At 38.2% G+C, this 21,684-nt stretch overlaps 1 protein-coding gene across 6 annotated transcripts in view; it reads right to left on the bottom strand.

Moving 5' to 3' along the window:
* Tnik (TRAF2 and NCK interacting kinase) overlaps nt 1-21,684 on the bottom strand; it is a 397,016-nt gene that overhangs the window by 162,407 nt on the left and 212,925 nt on the right. For all 6 annotated transcript variants that reach the window (XM_004834596.4, XM_013071572.3, XM_004834595.4 and 3 more), the window contains one exon: nt 2,901-2,957. In XM_004834596.4, the coding sequence (XP_004834653.1) occupies nt 2,901-2,957 (57 nt within the window). The remainder of the gene's footprint in view (nt 1-2,900; nt 2,958-21,684) is intronic.

The raw sequence follows: 21,684 nt of genomic DNA on the forward strand, positions 1-21,684 counted from the left end.
ATTAATTTCAAAATTATGATTTCATCAATTTCATTAGACTAAACTGTAGCAACTTTGTAGCAGATCACATCATACAATCAACAAAGATGACCTTTGAGAATTCATCTCAGTTTTTAACAGAGCAGCTATAATGAGCACAATTATAATAATTGGTAAGAAGCTTTTGCAGCATTCCATGGTACACAAAAGACAGCATGGCAAACTGGGATCACTTGTTTTCTAGAGATACCACATGAATTTCACAAAGAAATCCTATGTTAACTGTAATGTATAAGGAGATGACACAGAAATCATTTGATGCCACATCAGATACCACAGAAGTAAGAAAACCATTTCCTAATGTGATTCCATTGTTCTCTTTGTTAAGGGTCATTGGGTAAATAATAGACAGTGATGTCTCTAAATCACATAAACTTAACCAGTCCTTATGAACATGGGTTTGCCAAGAGAACTGAACCTAAATATTATAAAGCATCTATAGTATTTAATAGATTGACACTCCTATTCACGCAGAATGGCATTAGCCCTACACCAGCCTTGGAGAATTGAGAAAATATTTTGAAATCATTATCTATAGAGCTTAGTTGCCTAGTAAAACCCAGTTTAGAAAGGAGAATAGACACTTCTTAACCTGAAAGTATGTATTGTAGGATAAATAGCTGTAATATTTTTATTATAAGCAAAGTGGTCAAGCAATATTATGAGTGGTCTTCTAAACAATTTTAAGCCTCACTAGTAGAACCTGAAACTAGAAGAGTAATATTCAATGTTTGCAATTAAAACTTTATGCATCAAAAACAACTTTATGCACTAAGATTAATGGACCTTAACTGTAGTTCTACAGAACTACACAACAGAACTTAATCTACAGCACAGATTTCTTGGATTGCATCCACAACCATTAGTTGTCAAACTGCCAAATGCATCTCATTATGTGCAGATCTGATTCAATCCAAGGATAATACAGTAGTATGACAAGCAGAATTGAAAAACAGATTCTGATTTGTTCTGTGGCTGGAACTTTGTAAAAAGTTATAAATTTACATTGGGTTTCTAGGTGGAGACTGTTAGGGCCTGATTTTGATTTATGTATCAGACTTTGCTATTTTACCATTCCAATATCCCTTCTATTCTGACTTACAGAACCCTTTTTTTTTTGAGAATGGATCTCACTCGGTCACTACATTGCTCAGGCTGGGTTTGAACTCATGGTGCTCCTGGCTCAGCCTCTCACAGTGTTAGGATTAGAGGAATGCATCATCATACCCTCTAGAATCTGTATTTTTAACCAAACATATTGGTAATATTAAAGCCTACATTTCCCAGCCTCTCTTGTAGTTAGATATAGTCAATGAAAGCAGGAGAGATGCTATATGCAAATAGAAAAGATTGTGCTGGAAGAGGCTCTTTCTATACATTTTTGTTTACTCCTCTTTTTCTTTTCTTTGTCTGTCATAGAATGTGATCGGTGGAAATCCAAAAATCATCTTGAACCATGAAGTGACTGTCAGTCCGGAGACAGTGTGTTTGTTAGATGACAGGGCAGGAAGACAAAAATGCCATCTTCTCATCACATTGCTGCCATACTGAACTGTAAAATTCTAGAGGAAACAAAACACTTCTGCCATGGTTAACCTTGTTCCAAGTGGCACAGCTTAGCCCTAATTAACATAATCCACATGTAGTTTCTTATTCAGTAAAGGTTGGGGGAATTAGTAGACTAATAGGGATTAAATATTTCAACTGGCTTGCAACCTCTGAAACTGGAATAATGTATGTAAGACAAATAAAAAGTAGATATCCAAATAGTAATCCAAATAGTAATAAACATACAAACAAAACATTTTCCTTTTGTTAATTCTACATAACTTTAAAAATATTTTAGAGAGGAATTCAGAACAACAACAAGGAAAGAAAGTCAGTACAATGTGTGGCATAACAAAAATTAGTAAAATTGCTATTATGGTAGATAACTAGCACAGAACATGTATTTATCAAAGGTAATGAACTGGGCCCAAAAATTATGACTTGATGTCTAAAATAGAGATTTATTGTGTGTTTTTCTTATTTGTGTATTGGTTCTTGATATTTCTGTGTGATTCATTCATTATATATCTACTTATGTTTGGTTCTACCCTTCTGGGCCAAAGGGAGACTTTGGTCTTTTAGCTTTCATGTAAAGTAGACAGACATCTTAGAAAAATCCCCAGGACAATAGAAAATAATTACCATGCTTTTGATGTCCAGTGAATCCTTTCAAGTCTGATTTTTGGTCTGTATTCTTGAAAAGGCATTAAAATATTTTAAATACATCTAGCAAAAGGATTGAAAGCATTAGATTGTATTTAAATCTATTCCTTAGATTGCTTTTGATCATCCAGGGAGAAATTTTATTTCAACGTTGCTCTGTAACAAATTAAAAATTTGTGGTTATGTGATTATTTGGTTAAAAATATTTTGTTTTGGAAAATACTCACGTTAAATATCCTACTAGGATTTTGGAACCATATAAGCTTGTGTCTACTCCAGTGTTAGGTAGACCTTTGGGGAAACTCTTAAGACCCATCTCTTCTGTGTAATCTGAGTATTATTCTTTTAATACCTTGAAATCCTTGTTCTGTCTTCATATGCAAATATCTATGGTTATGTTTATGTAAATTACTGGCAAACATTATTCATTCTAACTACCTAATACAGTGTGGAGGTGCTGAATTTAATTAGAGTGATTTTTCCATAGTCTTCTTGGTCAGCTGGTGCATATTCTTTTTATGTGACGCATAAGTGAGAATACAGCTTAAATATTTAGGAAGATTATTTTTCTGGAAAACATTTTTTTCTATCACTAACTCCTTTGTTACAAATATATAACTACTGAAATAATAAGAATAAAGATACATTACCCCTGTGACATCCATAACCTTGATGGCTGCAAGCTGGCCAGTTTTGACATGACGACCCTATAAAGAAAAAAAATTTAAAAAGACTTAGTTCTGATTCATAATATTAGCATTCAGTTCCAAGCATAAAAAACCAATTGATCAATGTTACAGATCATAGCTCAATGTTATAGTACAATGACGGGGAGACACATATTCACATTCACAGAGAAAAGCCTTACACGTTTTGAAGATTCATTTCTAGACAGTGTTTATTTTGTAAAATATTCCTCATCACTTTGTCTTTGGGGTTTATTTTCACAGTGAGTATCCAGTTAAATAAAAATTGCATGCTGAACAATCTATTTCTACTTTTCTCTGCGGTGTTAGTAAAGGGCTTGTATGAAAGGTAGAGTTATGTGGAAGAGAAACCAGGCCCCATGGATGAGACACAAGTATCTCTGTCAGAAAACATTCACTATGTGAAGAAGCTTTACTTTTCCTGATTCTTCAAATATTTGGAAAATAATTCAAAATTAACTGAATATAATTAACCTATAATTTACTTCACATTATTTATTTTTATCTTAAAAGAACCTGAACTAGACATGTAGCCATCAATCCAAAAAGCAGTCAAGAAATCAGTGCTGAGCTTTAGCAGCTGTTTCTCCCAGGTGGACATCTTTGGCCTTTGTAGCTGCAAAAAAACAGCATCCACAAGGAAGAATCAGAAGCAAACAGGCAAAGTGAGGCCATAATCCCAGAATAGTTTTCTCTTTGCTTGTTCCTTGAGAAAACATAATGTGTACATCAGGCTCTCAGAGAACAGCAAATGTGATAGGACCCATTACTCCTAGATGCATCTTATATATATATAGTGTCCCCCAAAATATTTACCTACCACAGATTAACTATCCCTTACCTGGAATCCTGGGGACTAGCAATTTTCAGATTTTGAATTTTTTCATACTCTGGAATATTTGCATACACATAATGAGAAATCTTGGAGACTGGACCCAAGTCTAAACATCACTTGTTTTCTACACATATCCTGAACACAATTTTATACAACATATTTAATTGCTCGTGTTTTAACTGTGATCCACATGAAGTCATGCGTGGATTCTACTTGTGACATTATGTTAGAGCTGAAGAAAATTCAGACTCTGGAGGGTTTTGGATTTCAGATTTCATACTAGGAATTACCAACCTATAGTGCTATCAGGCAGTATAACAGAGTTTCTAGATCAGCCAGATTCGGATCATAACTGTACAACCTCACACAGGCCTCATAGCTTTTTAAGACTCAGTTTCCTCATCTGAAAAATAGAGATAATAAGAAACAGCTTATAGAACTGCAGTGAGGATGAAAGGTGAGATGCAGGTGTATGTAGTGTGACTGACATATATTAACTGCCAGTAGATGATGGCTATACTTATTGATAGTCCTGTTTTGTGATTTATTTTAAACATCGGCTTCCCTGTGAGGACCATGCCTCACCTTCGTTGTACTTCCAAGGCGCGGGAACAGTGAAAGCCTGCCGATTGGTGGTGTGGCATGTTACAGCAGGTAAAGGAGGCTGTTGTCAATACTTGTGGTTGGGAAAAGGTGATTGGTTTGATGTGATTTAGATTCTACAATGAAGTTAGAGAGAGCACGCTAATTTGGTTGGGCCATTTTTTAAACTGTAGTAAAAAGCACTATTGAGCTAATTTTGCAATTCAGAGTTACTGTATCTTCATGTTCTTAAATCCTTCCCCTTTTTCTTCTACTTCCCTCTCTGCTGGCTTCTTTTTCTTTTTTCCCACTCTGTTTGCTTTTTCTCTTCTTACATATCCCAGCTTTTAAAATCTTTTTGGTCTGTTTCTAATAGTGCTCCCTTCCTCTTTCAGCCCTCACTGTGGTCTCTTTCCCCCTTACTTGTAAAAGAGCCCAAGGAGGAGACATGACATCAGTAATACAATATTGTGACCGGCACAGCCCTTCACACCTATCTCAAATTTCACAAAAAGTGAGGTAATGGGTTGGTATAAATCATGTAAGTGCAGAGAATTGTACAGGCTTTTTCTATGACCGCCAGCTTTGTTTGCCCTCATTCACCCATCTGCAAAATGTGGGGAGACTGTGTGCAGCAACTGGGGGAGAGGGGTGTAGGTACTGTTACCAACCCTTTCCATTTCAAGGAGCATTAGGAAATGTAAATTTTCAAAATGCCTGATGAGGAGAGAAGTGCTACTGCTATTTAGCACAGGAACCAGAAACACAAACTTTCCTGCAAAGCACAGGTCAACCTCCCGCAAGGAAGAAGTAGCAACAGCGCCTTCCGTTGAGAATCATGAATGACCTCCAGGGTCTCTGACTTCCCAGTAACGGTCTCTGATGCTGTAATGATAGCCTTTCCAAAGGAATTCATGGCTTATTTTAAAGTAATGGCAATAAATCAGACCTCAAACAATGACTGTTGCTCTACTAACGCATCAAGATAGATAGCAGGGGAACTGCCATCAAATAAGGGGTCTGTTTGACATTATTAAAGCTGACCTGCCTTGAGATTCTCTGAATGGAGCCATAGGACTGGATAGAAGCAAGCCCCTGCATGTGGTTTGTAGGAACCTCTAAGTGCTGACCTCCCTTCTGCCTTGCCACCTGGAGGCTCCCACTTGCTGTCATTTGTTGGTTCTCAAGACCCACTGTTAGCAGTTCTCTAAAAGTACTATATTGTTTCTACCCTCTCTGATGGTGTTTCCTTGGTCCAGGATGCCCTTTGCCTTCCCGGCTCCCCAGTAAATTTATCCTCTCTTTCTAAATTCAACTTAACTATCACTTCTCTGATATCTCTGTCAATCATTACTCACCTCTGTGCAACCAAGGAACATGTCCTGGTTTCTATTATTGCACTGAGCTCAAACACAAGTGGTCCCCTTCCCTCTCTCTTTTTCCTTCCTCTCTCCTTCCCCTTTGGCTTCATGGGCAGTAGAACCTTGCCCCCAAATCAAGCCTTAATTGGAACTCCCATGGGCCAAGCCGGGGCTTGATCAGAAGGTCTAGTCATTTGGCCTCCCATTCACCTCTACCAATACACACTTTGGGAAACTTTGCACTAGATTTGTAACTCTTTATAAAGTAAAGAATCTTCTCTGAGTGAACAATTTGTTGCAAGATCCCCCAGCATCTAGTCCTTTCCATCTCCAGCCTAGGGTAGAGTAGAGCTGGTTTTCAAGGGGCGAGGAGGAGAAAAGCATCCATGTTATGCTTCAAACACAAGCACTGGGCAGTTCTTGATTTGAAGTCAGTAAAGTATGTGGTATATGTTTGGACAAATCTGCTAAAATGAAACCCATTAATTTGTATAACCAATATTTTAAAAAGTGAAATAAAATAAATGTGAAAAAATTTGCTTTTCTTTCTTTATTTTTATTTTTATTTTTTTTACTTTTTTAAGGTTTATGAGTTTTAAACATTTTTTTACTAACTACTATTAACCTGGAACTGAAAATCAGCTCTTTTTGCTTCATTTTAAATTTCACTTCCCAGATGAAATAATGGCTCTGACCAATGAGTAAATACAAAGCCCTGAGGTGGCCATTTGGGTTTAAATGGGATCCAGCAGGTACAACAGTGAGCAGTCTCAGCTCAGGCCCCTGGGGAGGTTTCCCCACATTTTGGATCTGAAAGGCTGCTGAGCTGTCAAGGTCTAATCACCAAGGAGAACCGCACAGGACCCTGCCCAGCACCGGCTGCCTTTTAACATCACCAGGGAACACCAAGCCAAGTTTGGATCTAGATGTAGGCAGAGCTGAAGGGAATGGCAAGGAGTTGGTTGACCACAAGATCATGAAAAACCTGAGGCACGTTCATGGTCAAGATAGTTTTGGAAGAGGCAACTTTATACAAACACAAAGGAATTGAGTGGAACAGCCCCTGTGGTACCTACCAAGTCTCCCCTTTGAGAAGTGAGGCTCAAATTTTAGAGCTAATGAGATCCACATTCCATGTCTCCTCTATCTTCCTCTGCCACCCAGCTCCTGAACTACATCTTTCATCACTAAAATTTTAAAATGATTTTTAAACAAAGCTTTTCATGTTTTACCTAAGTTACACACTAAACTGCTCATCTCTGCTTCACATACAATTTTTAAAAACTTTAAAAAAATATGGGTACAGGGTAATGAACAAGGATGTTATTATCACAGGGGCATATTGAAGGGCAATTATCACATTATTTGCAATATTTCCACATATAAGAGAAATTAAAAATATAAATAGACATTTTCTAAATTTAAATCTAAGATGCATATTCAACCCAAGGAAAAATTAAAATTAATTTAATTCTAATTAAAATGTGAAAGTAATAGAATTTCCAAAGAGAGACAAAAGAGGCTTTTTAAATCTCTACAAAAAATAGAGAAAATGTCAGATTATAGTTACTGAGTCATTCCTTAATGAAAGAATGCCTTAGGATTCTCTTCCTGCTGAAATAACCAACATTAACAAAAGTTAGTGCACAGACTAAAGAAGGAGAAAATGGACCCAAAGCCTAGTGCCAGATAATGTCCTACAGCATAAACCTTCCGTGTAGGAGAAAGGGGAAAGAAAACCATTAAAAGGGGGAACGCAGAGCATTTGGCCTCAAGGGTGGTGGGGGCATGGGTCAGGCACACTCATAACGCACACTGCTTCCTTTCTTCTACTCCACTTTGAGGTAAAGAAGAATGCTGATTCTTGTTCCATGTAAATAATGCAACATCAAGGTAAAATCAACTCACTCAAGTACTAAGGTATTTTCACCCTTTCTTTTCCTCCTCTTTAAAATGAATGCAAGAGAAAAACAATGGTTTTGTCTGAAACAGGCAGGAAAACCTCACCCCCTGTTACCACTGTCATTTTCTAAGGAACAGCAAGACAGCTTTGGAACTGCTAGCCTGAGGCTAGCCTGGAAGAGAAAGTGTTTTCATTTCTAGGTCACCAAAATACATTTGTTTCCAGCGGAGTACACAACAGAATGGAGGTGGTTGAAAACGCAGACAGTGCTCCCACCATTTCCACCATCCTGTACGGGACTCACACAGCACACAGTAGTGGCTCCTTCTCCTTGGAATTTGCTTTGGAGTAATGTCGCCTTTACTGAGGCAGTCTTCAATTTCCAAGCTGCAAATGAGGGCACCTCCTTTGTGGCTCCACAGCATTGTATACTCACCCTGCTGGTCACAGCTGCCACTGATAGTGTGATTATTTTTCAGAATGCAAGCGTTGAAGAAAAAAAATGGAAATAAATAGAGGTTTTGCAAATGGTAAGGGGACCAAGACGTGGAAAGAGCAGGGAGGTAGGGGAAGGGTAGAGGACCAAAAACAAATAAATAAATAAATAAATAAATAAATAAATAAATAAATAAATAATAATATAACACATAAGATGTGTTATGTACATGTAACAACTCCCTACAATAAATGTAATCATTATGAACTAAAAACATGTACAAATAAAAAATAAAATTAAAACTTAAAAATAAGTGAAATGAAAATACATTCATTTTTGAAAAAAAAAAGCACATTACCAGAACCATGAAATTAAATCAAATCAAATTGATGGGCTGGGGAGTAGTTCAGTGGAAGAGGACTTGGCTAGCATGGAAAGTTCTGGGTTCCATCCCCAGTACAAAAAAACCCCCCAAAACAGATCACAGAACATGTAGTAATGGCAGCTGCTGTTTCATTGGTAACCTGTTCCGGTTACCTCCATCCATCTATGTCTATCTATCAATCACTAGTGCTGTGGTACAGTACCCAGATTCTCTATTACAGACTGAAACACTTGACAGGTCTCAACCAGGTCCCTCTCTGGGAAGTGCCATCCAGTAAAGGGGCCTCCTCACCAAGGTGATGCTTCCTGATGGAGAGAGTTAAGAAATGATGACAATTTAGATGAGGATGGAAGAGATGAACAACTTAGATGAGGACGGAAGAGGTGAAGAATGTAAGTAGAGACAGCCTAGAGATATGTAGATGGCCAAATCCATAGGACTTGGGATAGGCTGGGTGCACATTTTCCCTGTGCCTCTCACAGTGCATCCCACAGAAGGGACTCGGCAAAATATTTGCTAAATAACAGATTGAATGAAGGAGTGAGATCTCAGGATTGTATTTGGGTTCTTGGTATCATCCAGATGTCCACAACAGTTTCTCTCAATCCCTACCTTTCTGTGCAGTCTCAAAGTGTATGAGACAAAGCAAGATAAGCTAGTGAGCAAGAATTACAATCATTTTGCTCACAGATGAGAAGATGAAAGATGAATTTAAGTGGAAGTAGTTCTTTTAAATTCCACGGAGAAGCCAAAACTAGCTTTGGTTTTTGCTTTACCTCTGAGCTATAATGAGAGCAAAGGTGAACTCTGATTTCCCAGTCCCAGTTAAGATTAAAGATGAGTTAAGATGCCTATCTGGACATATTCAGGAATACTACTGTTCTTTGATAAGACATGTCTTGAGGCAGAGAGGTAGACAGGACAAACTTATGAAAAGAGTCCAAAGAGCCTTAAGATTAAGGAACATGAATGTTCACAGGATGTATTTGGCATGGTATCTACTTCTACAGTTTCCCAGATCAAAAGTACCTTCTGTGTTCCCTGGCAGTTTAGAAACCCTGCTCAGCATGGGTGCAGATCTGTGATCCAGCCACCCTGTCTCCCAGACTGCAAAGGTGAAGGAAGGCCCTTTCACAGAACAGTCCCTGTGTGGCCACTCTTCACCTTGACACCATTCACTGTGAGTTGTGTTGCCCTCTACCTCTGAGTAGCAGAGAAGGGATCGTTGTCAAAACTGACCAGGGAGGGCCAGCTGAGAACTGAGGCATGCTGAGAACTGAGGCATGCTGACAAACATGAGGCGGGGAACAAGAGACAGTTTCATTCCTCTTTGTTAGAAACTAGGACTTCTCAGTCTTTGTGGCTGCCAACTTGGCTCAGTTTATAAATCAAAATGGATGCTTAAAGAAAAGCAAATCAAACACTCACAATTTTTAGCAGACAGTGGTTAATGTATGCAGATTCTGTGGCAGGGAGCCGAATGCCTGTACCCAGGAAAGGCACGCACAGCTGAAGTGACAGCAGTGGCGAGGCAGACAAGCTGAGGAGTGATGAGAGCTCAAAAAGCAGCAGAACCAATCTGGGCCATGGCCTTAAGCCAAGAACACACTCCCAGTAACCTCTCAACCCAAAAGATGAGTACAAAATCAGAGCTCTTACCAGCTCCTGTCTAACACGCCATAGAATTACCACAGTCATCTTTAGTTCCCATACACTCGTTTCTGGGAGAATTAAATCCCCTGTGTGTAGTAGTTCAAAGGATGGGACTAGAATGTGCTCATGCAGCCAACTCTTCAGCCTCCCCAGATATCCTCTACCTCCCCACTCAGCACAATAGTCTTCTTGTCCCCCAAGTCAGGGGTTGCACCTAGGGATTGAAAAGCGCTGGGACCTGGACCCCAGTCCAAGATGAATCTTATAATTAACTTTGGTAAAAAGAGAAAACTAAGGAGCCTAGAGTGAAGAGTCCAGGAAGAAGTGTTTTCAAATGATGCGGATATAGTAATGGTAAAGAGGGGTCAGTAACACCCTAAGACTCAAAGATGAGTCGCTCTTGATGCAACTTGTAGAAAGTGAAACACAAAAGGGCAAACACCCTTAATAGCTTACAGCAGCCCATGTGAATAGTATGGAAACCAACTTCTTTCTCCTCTGAGATCCTGAAGTCCGTAATGATTTCAGGCCCTCAGGTGCAAACACCCAGGCAGATAACTTCCACACAATCTAAGGGAAAGCTGCTGAAAGGCAGGGACTCTGCTGATGCCTATTTAATCCTTTGACCTTGCCTAAGACAGCTTTTTGCAAAGAGAAGGTGCTAAATCACACTGAGAAACATGAAGTTCCTAAGTCCAGTGAGCCTTTTAAATTGCCACAAATCACAGTGTGCAAAAACTTCAGCATTGATCCATCTGGGGCTTAGGCTAGGAGAAACTTGATAACACTTAGGGAGATCCTACTTAGAAGTATCATAAAGCTTTCTTTTTTTTTTTTTCTTAAGGAAAAATGGAACCACAAGAGTGGCTCTTGCATCATAAAAGAGGGAAAAGCCACATGATCAATGTGTTTTGTTTTCTTCCAGCTGGTACTAGAGATTGAACCCAGGACCTTTGCACTGAACTACATCCTCTCTTTTGAGACAAGCTCTTGCTAAATTGGCAAGAGGCCCAGGCTGGGCTGAAACTTGCAATCCTCCTGCCTCAGCCTTCCAGAGCGCTGGGATTAAAGGCTTATGTCGCCACACCCCAGCATGACTAATGTGTTTTGCTTCACAGGGTTTATTTCTATCTTCCTTTCTAAGTGTTAACTAACAAGCTGAAGTAGGCCCTGGACACTTGAGCAAATTGGTCTGCATTTCATAACCTCATTAGTTTCCCTAAGGAAAGAGTTAGAAGAAATAGATACTGGAGGAGCAGAGCAAGGTGGGATGCTGCCATACTAAAGTCTTCCACCACCACTTCCCTTTTCCTGAGACAATCTAACAGTTGGCAGGATGATCTAACTCCCAGGAGTAGAGTGCTCATTTTTAAGATATCTGATCAATAGCTTCTCTATGGACTACCTTACAAGGCAATTCTTCCTTTGCCTCAGGACCTTTGGGAGACCCTGTGTTAACACCATCCCACTGCCCAGCTATAGATTAAGAAGATAAATTATGTCTTTTCCTGGCCCTACACAGGCTGGCCAATTACTGCCCACAATGAGCCTTATATTTTGAGATTTAGAGCCCCGTGATCAGGTGGGGTTGGCATTGGACTTTAACAAAGAACACGGAGAGGCCAGATGATGATGATGATGATGATGATGATGATGATGATGATGATAAGGCTGCTGCCTCTCACTGCATCTATAGTATGGGTTCCAACCCACAGTGTCTCTCAGTCACTTAGTATAAGGCACTGCAGTAGCAGGGCTTCATATTTGATACTATTAGGAAGAAAAAGGGCCAACACGTTCCCAGCTATCATTCTTGGGGCAGCAGAAAACCTGAAACCCATTCAGCTCTTCATCAGGGCTGTGATGAATAAACCTATTCCTACAGTGTCTTCAAATCTCTAGAAGTTTTAATTAAAACAAAAGAAACATCAGCCAGGAAAGCACTGGAATATAATTAGGTCCCATCCAATCTAAAGTGTGGGGGTGGGCGGCTGGTAATGAAAGGGAAGCTTTCATGTTCTTTCTCAATCCCTGATCTGTTGCTGACACAAAAATCAATTTCAAAAGGCTTTAGTTGTATTTGAGCAGGAACCACAGGCAACAGATTAAATTCAGTGAGCAACTTACTGGCGTCACAAATGACTCCTAAGTGTGTGTGTGGGGAGCGACTACAATGAATGCACACACCCAACCAAATGTCTCCCCTGCATGCATGTGTGTGTATTCTATATCCACATATATCTATATCTCCTCTCAGATGTATATATATATGCAGGAGGAGATTTTTAAAATGTGTGTTTTATCTTAAAAAGTGTAGTTGAATTCCATACCTACACCTTTTAATACTGTGGTTTTCAAACAGACAATTTTGATCTAAGGGGACATTTGACAATGCCTGGAGACATCTGCTTGTTATGATTGCTGGTACTGGTATCCTGTGAAAAGAGGCCAGGGATTTTACTAATCCTTCCATATCGTACAGAATACCCCCTTTCTCCAATGAAGAATTATTAAACCCAAAATGTCAATGGATCCAGGCAAGCAATACTCTTTTTAAAAGAATCTGACATTTATTAGGTGTTCAATGGATGTTGACTCTATGCAATGTCACTAATGTTGCAAAGAAAAAAAGATAAGGTCTTGCCTTCAGGCCTCTCATGAGTAGGACAGTCAGGACAGATGACAAGGCGTTGTTCTTTCTCAGTAGCAATCTACAAATGATTTTTATTTTTTAATTTTTGGGTGAAGGGGATACTTCTCAAATCTCAAACACCCATGGTCTTTAGAGCACAAGTAATATTAATACCTGATGCAATGGAACGTGAGGCTACTTTTTGTCTAGATTTTGTTATGTGTAATAGGCCAATTCTAAGAACTTATCTCCCAATGAAGCAGCATATTCTAATTTTTTAAAAATGGAGAAAGTAATACTAGGGCTGAATAGAATTTTGATTATGATGGTTCGAAACAGAGGTATGATTTCTGCTAATTATATTAATTTTGGAAAGTATATTTTTAAGAAGATTTTTGTCCTATTTTTACTTTTAAACAATTTAGATCTTCTTAATAAATCTGCATTGTGTGTTCTGAAATGTTTATGTTTTGAAGTATTGGCAGCTTCATGCAGGAAGACATTATTTTGTTTGACATATAAATTATGATGAACTTTTAAGCTTAAAAGGTAAACAGTCTATTATAGAAAGATAAAAGGTATTTGCCTTTATATAATATAAATTCTTCAAATATAGGGAATCTTGCAACTTCTATACATGATGTTTCCAAGAAATAAGGAAAGTAGAATTCAAATTTTTTAGAAGAATAACATGGGCAAAATTATTCTATATCACTGGCATCCACGTACTGCCTTTTAGGTAACTAAGGATTTAAGAGCTCAACTTTTTTGGAGATGGTCAAAGAACACCATGCAAAGCATGGGAGCAATGAAGATGGCATGTTAATTGCTCCATCTGCCATAGGAGAAGACCTAGATCTCTGCAAAGACTACACATCTCTCTCCTGCTATCATATCTTTTGTATCACCATAGACTGCAGCAGCAAGAATGCTTTCTGAGCAAAGACCTGCATATTGTTCTTTGGGTAGGAGGGCAGAGGACAAGCAGGACATCAGAAAACGAATAGTCATTTTAAATGCAAGATGACTCTTACTAATTCATTACGTTTCAAAGTGATGGCCACCATAGACGTCAGTAATTTGTCAGCAAACATACTCCTCCCTGGGAAGCTTGGTGGGAGCAAGAACTTAGTGCCTCACTGACTGGTATATCCTTTCCTCCAGGACAATAGCACCGAGAACACTTTTGTGTGAGATCTTGGGTAACTGGAAGGTAACTGGAATATGATGACACCCTGAGAAAGAGTGAGGGCTCATTTAAATACAAGAGATATTCCTCCAGCTCTAGGCAAGTCCAAAAAGGAAGTGGCTGATGAATTAGTAAATGTGTTGCTTTATAGCTAAATTTAGCTGCAATCTGATAGTGACCCGACAGGTATCTTCCTTTCTAGGAGGGTGAGATTTCCCTGACTCCAGTAAAACTCTTCTTTTTGCCACATTTTCATGCCTCCAGTTTAAGTTGACTAATGAGGGATTAAGAAAAGAGCTAGGAGAGCTTCTTGATGACTCTTGACAATCTTCCCTTCTCAATCAGGAATTTCATAGAGGAGAAGACAGTCAGGGATCTGTACCTAGAGCTTTACAGACTGTGGAGAGGTGAGTGGAGGATGTAAGAGATTTCCTTCAGTGACTTACTGGATGTCATGGCTTGCATTTAGATGTTCCCCCAAAGCCTCATGTGAATAAGGTAGGTCATTCTTTTTCAGAGGTAGTTGAATCTGGAATGTGTGCAGCTGGGGTTAAGAGGATGTGATTACTAAACCACACATAAGTGATGAGTTTGGCACAGCCCTAATCATGGTAGTGTGGATAAGATAAAAGGGGCAGAAAGATGTGTTAAACTCTCTTGTTACCTTTGCTACCTCCTGTGTGCCATGTTGTTTTGCTCTGCCATGCTTGTTTGTCATCCCTGCCTTGGAGCTGGCATATTATGGACTGAAACTTCTACAAACTGCAAGCCAAATAAACCCCTCCCTTTTTAACTTTTGGTGTCAGTATTTTTTCCTAGCAATGAGAGAAAAATAACTAACACAGTGGTTCTAGAGTTACTTTGCTTTACAGTTTCTTTATCTGTAAAACAGATATAAAATAATTAGCTCACTAGATTGCAGTAAGGATCAAATTAATATATGCAGAAACACTTGGTGGAGTGCCCAAGTAAATGATGGAGATACTGCAATGTATGTAGTGTAGTATGAGGTCCACTTCTGTTTTCTTTTCCTGTTATCCCCATCCCCTACTACCCACCCACCCTGCAGACCTGTGCCTTTCTCCTCCTCCTCCAATGTGCCATGGGCCTTTCCTGCTCTTGCTTGTGCTGTACACTCTTGCTTACTTCCTTCAGGTCTTGGGTCACATAGCACCTTCTCCAAGAGTCCTTCCCTAAGCACCTAAAATATCTAAAATTTCAGCTCCACCCTGACTCTTACCACCCTTTCCCCTGCTTTAGGATCATCTAACAATTTGGACATCTCCTACTCTAGAGTGGAAGTGTCTGGAAGATGGGTTTCTCTGTCTTATTCACTACTCCATCTTCAGCATCAGTGCTTGTAGAGTAAGGTGAATTCTCAGTCTCTTCCTGAAAACAATTTTCCATGTTCTTTTGTTCTTTTTTTTTTTTTTAATCACAGCATCGCTTACTTGAAGATATAACAATTTTGATGGGACAGGTACTGTCCTAGAGAAACTGAAGTTTTCCTTTCATATTGACCTTGCATAAAAATAAAGGCACTGTCTCTCTTTTTAGTCTATTTAAATTCTCTCTAAAGCTTAAAGTTAAATTAAAATGCTTGAAAATCAGAATATATTTTTATACAGAAAGTTTTGCTTATATAAATATAGAATTATTTTATTTAAATATTGGCAACTATTGAAAAGTTAGGTAGTATAGAAAATTGAAAAGTTGTAGAGAGCAGAAGAAGAGGCAACCCACACCTCCAAATTATATTCCTGCTAGCAGCAGCCAACAGATTAACTTTACAGGTAGCAATTAAGGATCAGACTGTGCTTTTGGAACCACAGAGAACATTTAATAACTTCCTTAACAGGAATGTGGAAGGAGGGAGCTAGCAACTTTGCCTAAACCTTTTAGACTTCAACTAAGGTCACCTGCACAGAAGCATGACTCATTGCCTTCCCTTCCTCCTTTTTTTCATTTCCAGCTACAGAACAGGGGAAGGCATACAGCCAAAGACTCAAAAGCAGAATCTCCTGTCCTGGTATCTTCTCTGAAAATATCAAACCTAATTTCAACCTGTTGCCGGGACTTGAGTTCAATCACCTTGGGCATTAGATGCTTGGTTACTATCCAAGATATCAAGTTTGCATTTCTTTAGCATTTGACTCAGCAATTTTATGCTTTCAATATTAATGGTTTATTTCTTTTTGGATTCTGTCTTCAGGGGAGACATTAAAAAAATTAAAAAATGGTGCTCATTTAAGGAAAATAAATGAACTATGGGTCTTCAAATATTCAAATATACCTTATGATAGCCCTAAAACTCTAAAACTCTTAACCAAAAAAAATTTATCTCAGATGTAATAAACTGGTAAAAGACAGCAATTTAATACCAATATTAATGTATGAATCACAGATAGACATTCAACAGCTCAGAGATCTAAATGCTGAAGGTTATGTAACAATTGTATATATGGTGTTTTTAAAGGTTAGATTATACTTTTCAAACACGTTTCAGCTTTACAGTTTTAAAAATATCTTTTGAAGAGAAAACATTTTAGAAAACAATTCTGAATGGATGAAAAATCTTTGGGAAATAAATGCAAAACAGCTGAAGGAACAAGTGTGTGTGTGTGTGTGTGTGTGTGTCTGTTTCTATTTAAATTGAGATCAATTTTCAGTTTTGCAACTAAGATCTCTTTAACTTTCCATGGATTTTGTAAAGAAGGGCATTTGGTACACCCTTTTCCTTTACAAGATTAAAATTCAAACAGAAGTGACCAGGTATAGTGAAATTTTATGGCTCATCTTAGTGAGTCAACACTTCATTTTTGTTATTCGAGAGAAACTGCAATGTAGTCATATTACCTTGACAATTCCTATTAAGGAGACCACAACATATCAAAATGCAATCAGTACACCATTCTATTATTAATGAAAAAGGCAGCAAATAAAAAACTTGCTAAAAATGCATCTTTCCTATAAATTAAATAGATTTCTGTATATATTGGAATATGCCAAGTTTTTACAAAGAAAGGAATTATGAAGAAAATCTATTAATTTCACATACAATGAGCATATTTATAATAAAAATACCTCCTTATCCTGGTCACAAGCCACATTTTTGTATAGCTCCGAGAAGCCCTTTCCCCATACTTTTCTACATGAATGCATCTCCTGGAGCTAAACATGTTGGCAAACCCATAAATTGAAGGACTACTTTTTGAGCATCTATTACATTGAAAGCACTATATCCATTTCTGAGAAGTCTGAATCACAAGTCTAAAAATTGCTAAAATTATTTACAGTTCTTGCTCAACTAATTTGATTTCATCTTAATGGAGCTTGCTCCCAAAGGAAGGCTAACAAAAATATAAACTTTTATTTCCTCCTGTGTTTATCCTCAGAGGTCTCTCAAAGTCAGTCATGACCAACATCAAATTATGACATTTTATTTTGGGGGAAAAGAAAATCTCTAATATATGTGTTCTCTAGGAAATAGAATATTACTCTAAAAGCACCTAAATCATCTTATCAAGAGGCAACAAGATATTCCTCCCTGTTTAAGCCTTCTAATAACACAACTGCAGAAAGCCACTGAAACAGATTATTTGAGAAGGGCTGTTTTCTTAGGTCACGATGAGATTTTATTTTGTGCTATGCTATTCTCAGTACAGATACTCTTCAACTCAAATTCAATATTCAAATACTTCTCAAATGTATTCACTTTCCTGGGGGCAAGGGTTTAATAAATGGTTTAATAAATAATAGCAGAAAAAAGGAACTTCCTGCATTCCAATTTATATTAGTCACCACAAAATCACTATTTAGTCTGATCACATGATGTTTCTCCCAGTTTTAGGGGAAGATACCATTAAGAAAATCAACATATTTTCAACTCAGAATTTAATCCACTAACTTCTAAATTAGCAAAGTCATATGGAAATGAATTTTGTTATGGTATTTTGTTGACACACCCATATTTAATATACTTAATTTTTAGAAAAATCCATGCAATAGTGATGTGTTGATGACACAAGTCCTGAAATTACTATGAGATTATAAAAATTGAGCAAGGAAGCTACTTGGAAAGATCTGTGTAAACTTTACAACTAGTAAATATTTTACATGTAACTATACTGATAATTATGAACAATCTTTCTGGATTGCCAATGCTCTCAGAAGATCTTAGGAAATACAGTACTGAAGTAAATGATTGGGAAAAGGAAGTTGGAATTGTGACAGTTGAGCTTAATTGTCAACCTGATTGGCTTAGGAGTTGCCTAGGAGATCTAGATGTGTTTGGGTGGGTCATGAAGGTGTGGCCCTGGGTAGTATATCTGGTCCCTCACCCCTTCCTTTCTGGCACTTGTTTCCCTGCTCTATTTCCCAACCCCCATGAACTAAACAGCCTTGCTCCACTGTATCATTGGGCCATGGTGTTTCTCCCTTGGAGCCAGTAGGTCATGGCCCCTGAAAACATGAGTCAAATTAAACCTCTTCTTTAAATTATGGGTGTTGGGCATTTTGTCTCTGCTAATGCAAAGCTGACCAGTGAAGTAATAAAGGGCTTAGTGGCTCAGATCTGTTGAACTTCTACCTCATATAGGTCTAAAGCACTAGTCATGTAGGGAGATAAGCCCTTTGAGATAGAGACTTTGGACTTTCACTCAACACTGAACTTCGTTAAGGATGGAATTAACACAAGCTCTACAAAATAAATCAAGGTTGGAGAATTTTAGAGGACCTTATGAAAGTGATCTAAAATGACTGGGTAAATGGGAATTAATGATATCATAGCTTCAGGAACAAGCTGAGGAAAAATACAATAACAGATATGAAATATATGACTGTCACTGTGACAGTGGATCACTTTTTCATATTAAAATAACAGAAACAATAGATTCAAGCCACAATTTTAAAATTTTGATTTTCTTATAAAGTAAATTTGTGACAGTGATTAAAGGGTCAGAGTTGCGAAGGAAGGTTGGAACAACATTCTAAGATATTTTGCAAAAATAATTTGTCAGTATTTTGGTATGATGAGGCATTACAGTGATCTATAATGAAAGAGGGAAATAATAGATTAGAATTTAACATCCTGTGTAGTTATTTTTACAGCTTATACATTTCCTTCCTATAAATTACCTCATTTGCTTTAGATGCTTGAATCCAAGGATTAATTTGTTTATCACTGAATGTCAACTTTAATACAAAGATGAATAAAAAGTCATTTCTTTTTTTCATGAATCTTATAATCATGGCTTCCTTTTGTTACACATTTTTATTACTGTAACTATGCTAATGCAAGTAAATGAATGTCAAGTCCTGTTGGAAAAAGTTAGAAAACAAAAAAAAAAGGAAAGCTGGGAGTAAGAAGCAGCAGAGGAGGAATAAAGTAACAAAAGTACGTGCTGTGTAGGGCAGTGTTGAAAATGCACAGAAAGAAGCAGGGGCAGGAAAAGATTGCCTTGCACAACTTCAGTTGGAGGGAAACAGAGAGGGAGAGGGAGGAGAGAGAGAGAATAAATGTGGCAGGAGAGGTTGACATCAGGCTTAAACTGTTCTACCACCACCCTGAGCTGAACTCACTTAGATAATCCTCAACCCAAATTTCCCATGCTAAATATTAGGGTGAATCTTGAGACCAGCGTGGAAACTAAGGTGGCTCAGAAAAAAAGAGTAATACACAGGTATCGATGGACATGTGGGCAGAGAACACGGTCTGCAAAAATGTGCCTTTATATTCATGCCTCAAAACAAGACATTGTAATCGCCCGAGAAAAATAGGGGGTTGGAAATAATAAACGCTATAGAAATCAGAGCTGGCAAATGAAAATTACTAATAGTGAACACCTACTATTCTAGGCACTGTTCTAAGTATTTCACAAACATTCACTCATCATAGCAAACTATGAAGTAGTTACTGTTGGTATCTTCATTTTACAGACATGGACACTGAGGCACAAAGAATACCTAACTTGTCCAAAATACTTATTATTTAAGGTGGATTGTGTCATTTCACTGATGTTCATTTCACTTACTACAGTTTATTGCTTCATTTTAGTAAAAATTATTTTTCAAGGCTTTCACTGGATTGCAAATATTTTTAGTAGTTTTACAACCTCAGTCTTTCTAGCACTAGTTTCTCCCTTGGGTTTTCAGTTGTAACTTCTTACAATGGAGTTTTCAGAAACAGTTCCCAAGTTGAGAAAGTGATACTATGATGGACAGATGGTCCACAAGTCCCCAGCACTGATGTTGGATCATTCAACGTAGACAGGATAGGAATGGTACAAAGATAGGACTTCAATTCAGTCCCAAATGATCCAGACTAGATCAAGGAAAGAGAGGAAGAGACATTTAAGGTGTTGAGCATAAGGGAATCAGCCAACATATCAGGACACACCTGAATCTGTGTGTGGCTGTGATGTCATATATGTATAGAAAGCAACAGGAGGTAAGGCTGGAGCAGCAGATGGGTCCCAGTAAAGATCAGCTTCTCAAGTCATGCTAAGGAGCATGACATTAAGGGATTAAATGGGAATCAGGATCAGACTGGATCCTGAAAGGTCGCCTGGTCACCATCTTCTTCCTCACCCCTTCCCCATCCACTACCACCCAGCTCCAGGACTGCAGTTCATCTATTCTCCACAGACTTGGCAACCATTAGACCAGTCAGGTTCTCAAACAGAGAGGAAAGAGGCAATAAAGGGAGATGAGGGAAGACACCAGAAAGAGAAGGAAGAGAAAATTTTTGAACATGGGGGAAACATCTTTTCCAAGACAGGACGGAAGAAAGTAAGAATGTGGGTGGGAATGCAGGTGTTTATGGAGACAGACAGAGGGACACGGCTGTCCAACATGGAATACCTGTCCAGTGACTCCACTCTTCTAGAGGCACAGGAGAAAGTCACCTGCCAATGTAATGAAGGTAGGGGCACCAAAGGGAGTAGAGGCGAGAGGTGAACCTTCAGGGCAACTACTCAAGGGAATAGGAGAAGCAAGGCACAGATAATGGATTATTTAGGAGTTCCAAGTTGAGTCCTGCAGCCCAAATGCAGAAAACAAAATCAAATACCTAGATTGTTCAAAGGCAAGGAGCCTGCAAGTTGGATGTTTTGGAAGAACAAAGGACAAGGGAGATAGTGCATGTCGGCTAGAAATGATTAAATTGAGAAATCATGAGGCTCAAGGCTGGAAAGACAAGTTATTAAAGTTTCATAGGGACTGAGAAACTGACAAAAGATACCAGAGGGCTTACACAACATCAAAGAACAGGTGTGCAAGTCTGAGGGAGTACAGACCAGAAGAATCAAAGGTTTTGTCCCAAGATTGGAATTCTGCAAATTTATGATTTTAAAAGTAGAACAGACCTGGGTCATAAGGGCAGGGTATGAGCCACAGGTGTGTGTTGCTGTTCAAGGTAACAATATACAACTGCAGCATAAATTTTTACCGTTTTACAAATAAACCAAATGTTAGGTACATATTCAATGTCCCAGTTAATTAATGGCAAGACCAAGGATTCAATGCAGGTCTTTGCTGCCAAATCCTGTTCCATTGTCATGTAAAATAATTTCATTTAGTACCTTTCTATTTCAACCTTTGAACACAAAATAATAAAATGGTAATTTTGCTTTCAGACTAAGACCAAGTTATAAATGAAGAAAAGCTATAAATCTGACTTAATATGCAAGTGAAAGTGACAGTTTTATCTTCAGTATTCTGGTTATTACCTGGAGTGTAGAAGCTTATGAAAT

This window comes from Heterocephalus glaber, unplaced genomic scaffold, assembly GCF_053883595.1.
Source record: "Heterocephalus glaber isolate CG9 unplaced genomic scaffold, H.glaber_assembly_v1.0 deba00001504, whole genome shotgun sequence".
NCBI classification, from domain to species: domain Eukaryota; kingdom Metazoa; phylum Chordata; class Mammalia; order Rodentia; family Bathyergidae; genus Heterocephalus; species Heterocephalus glaber.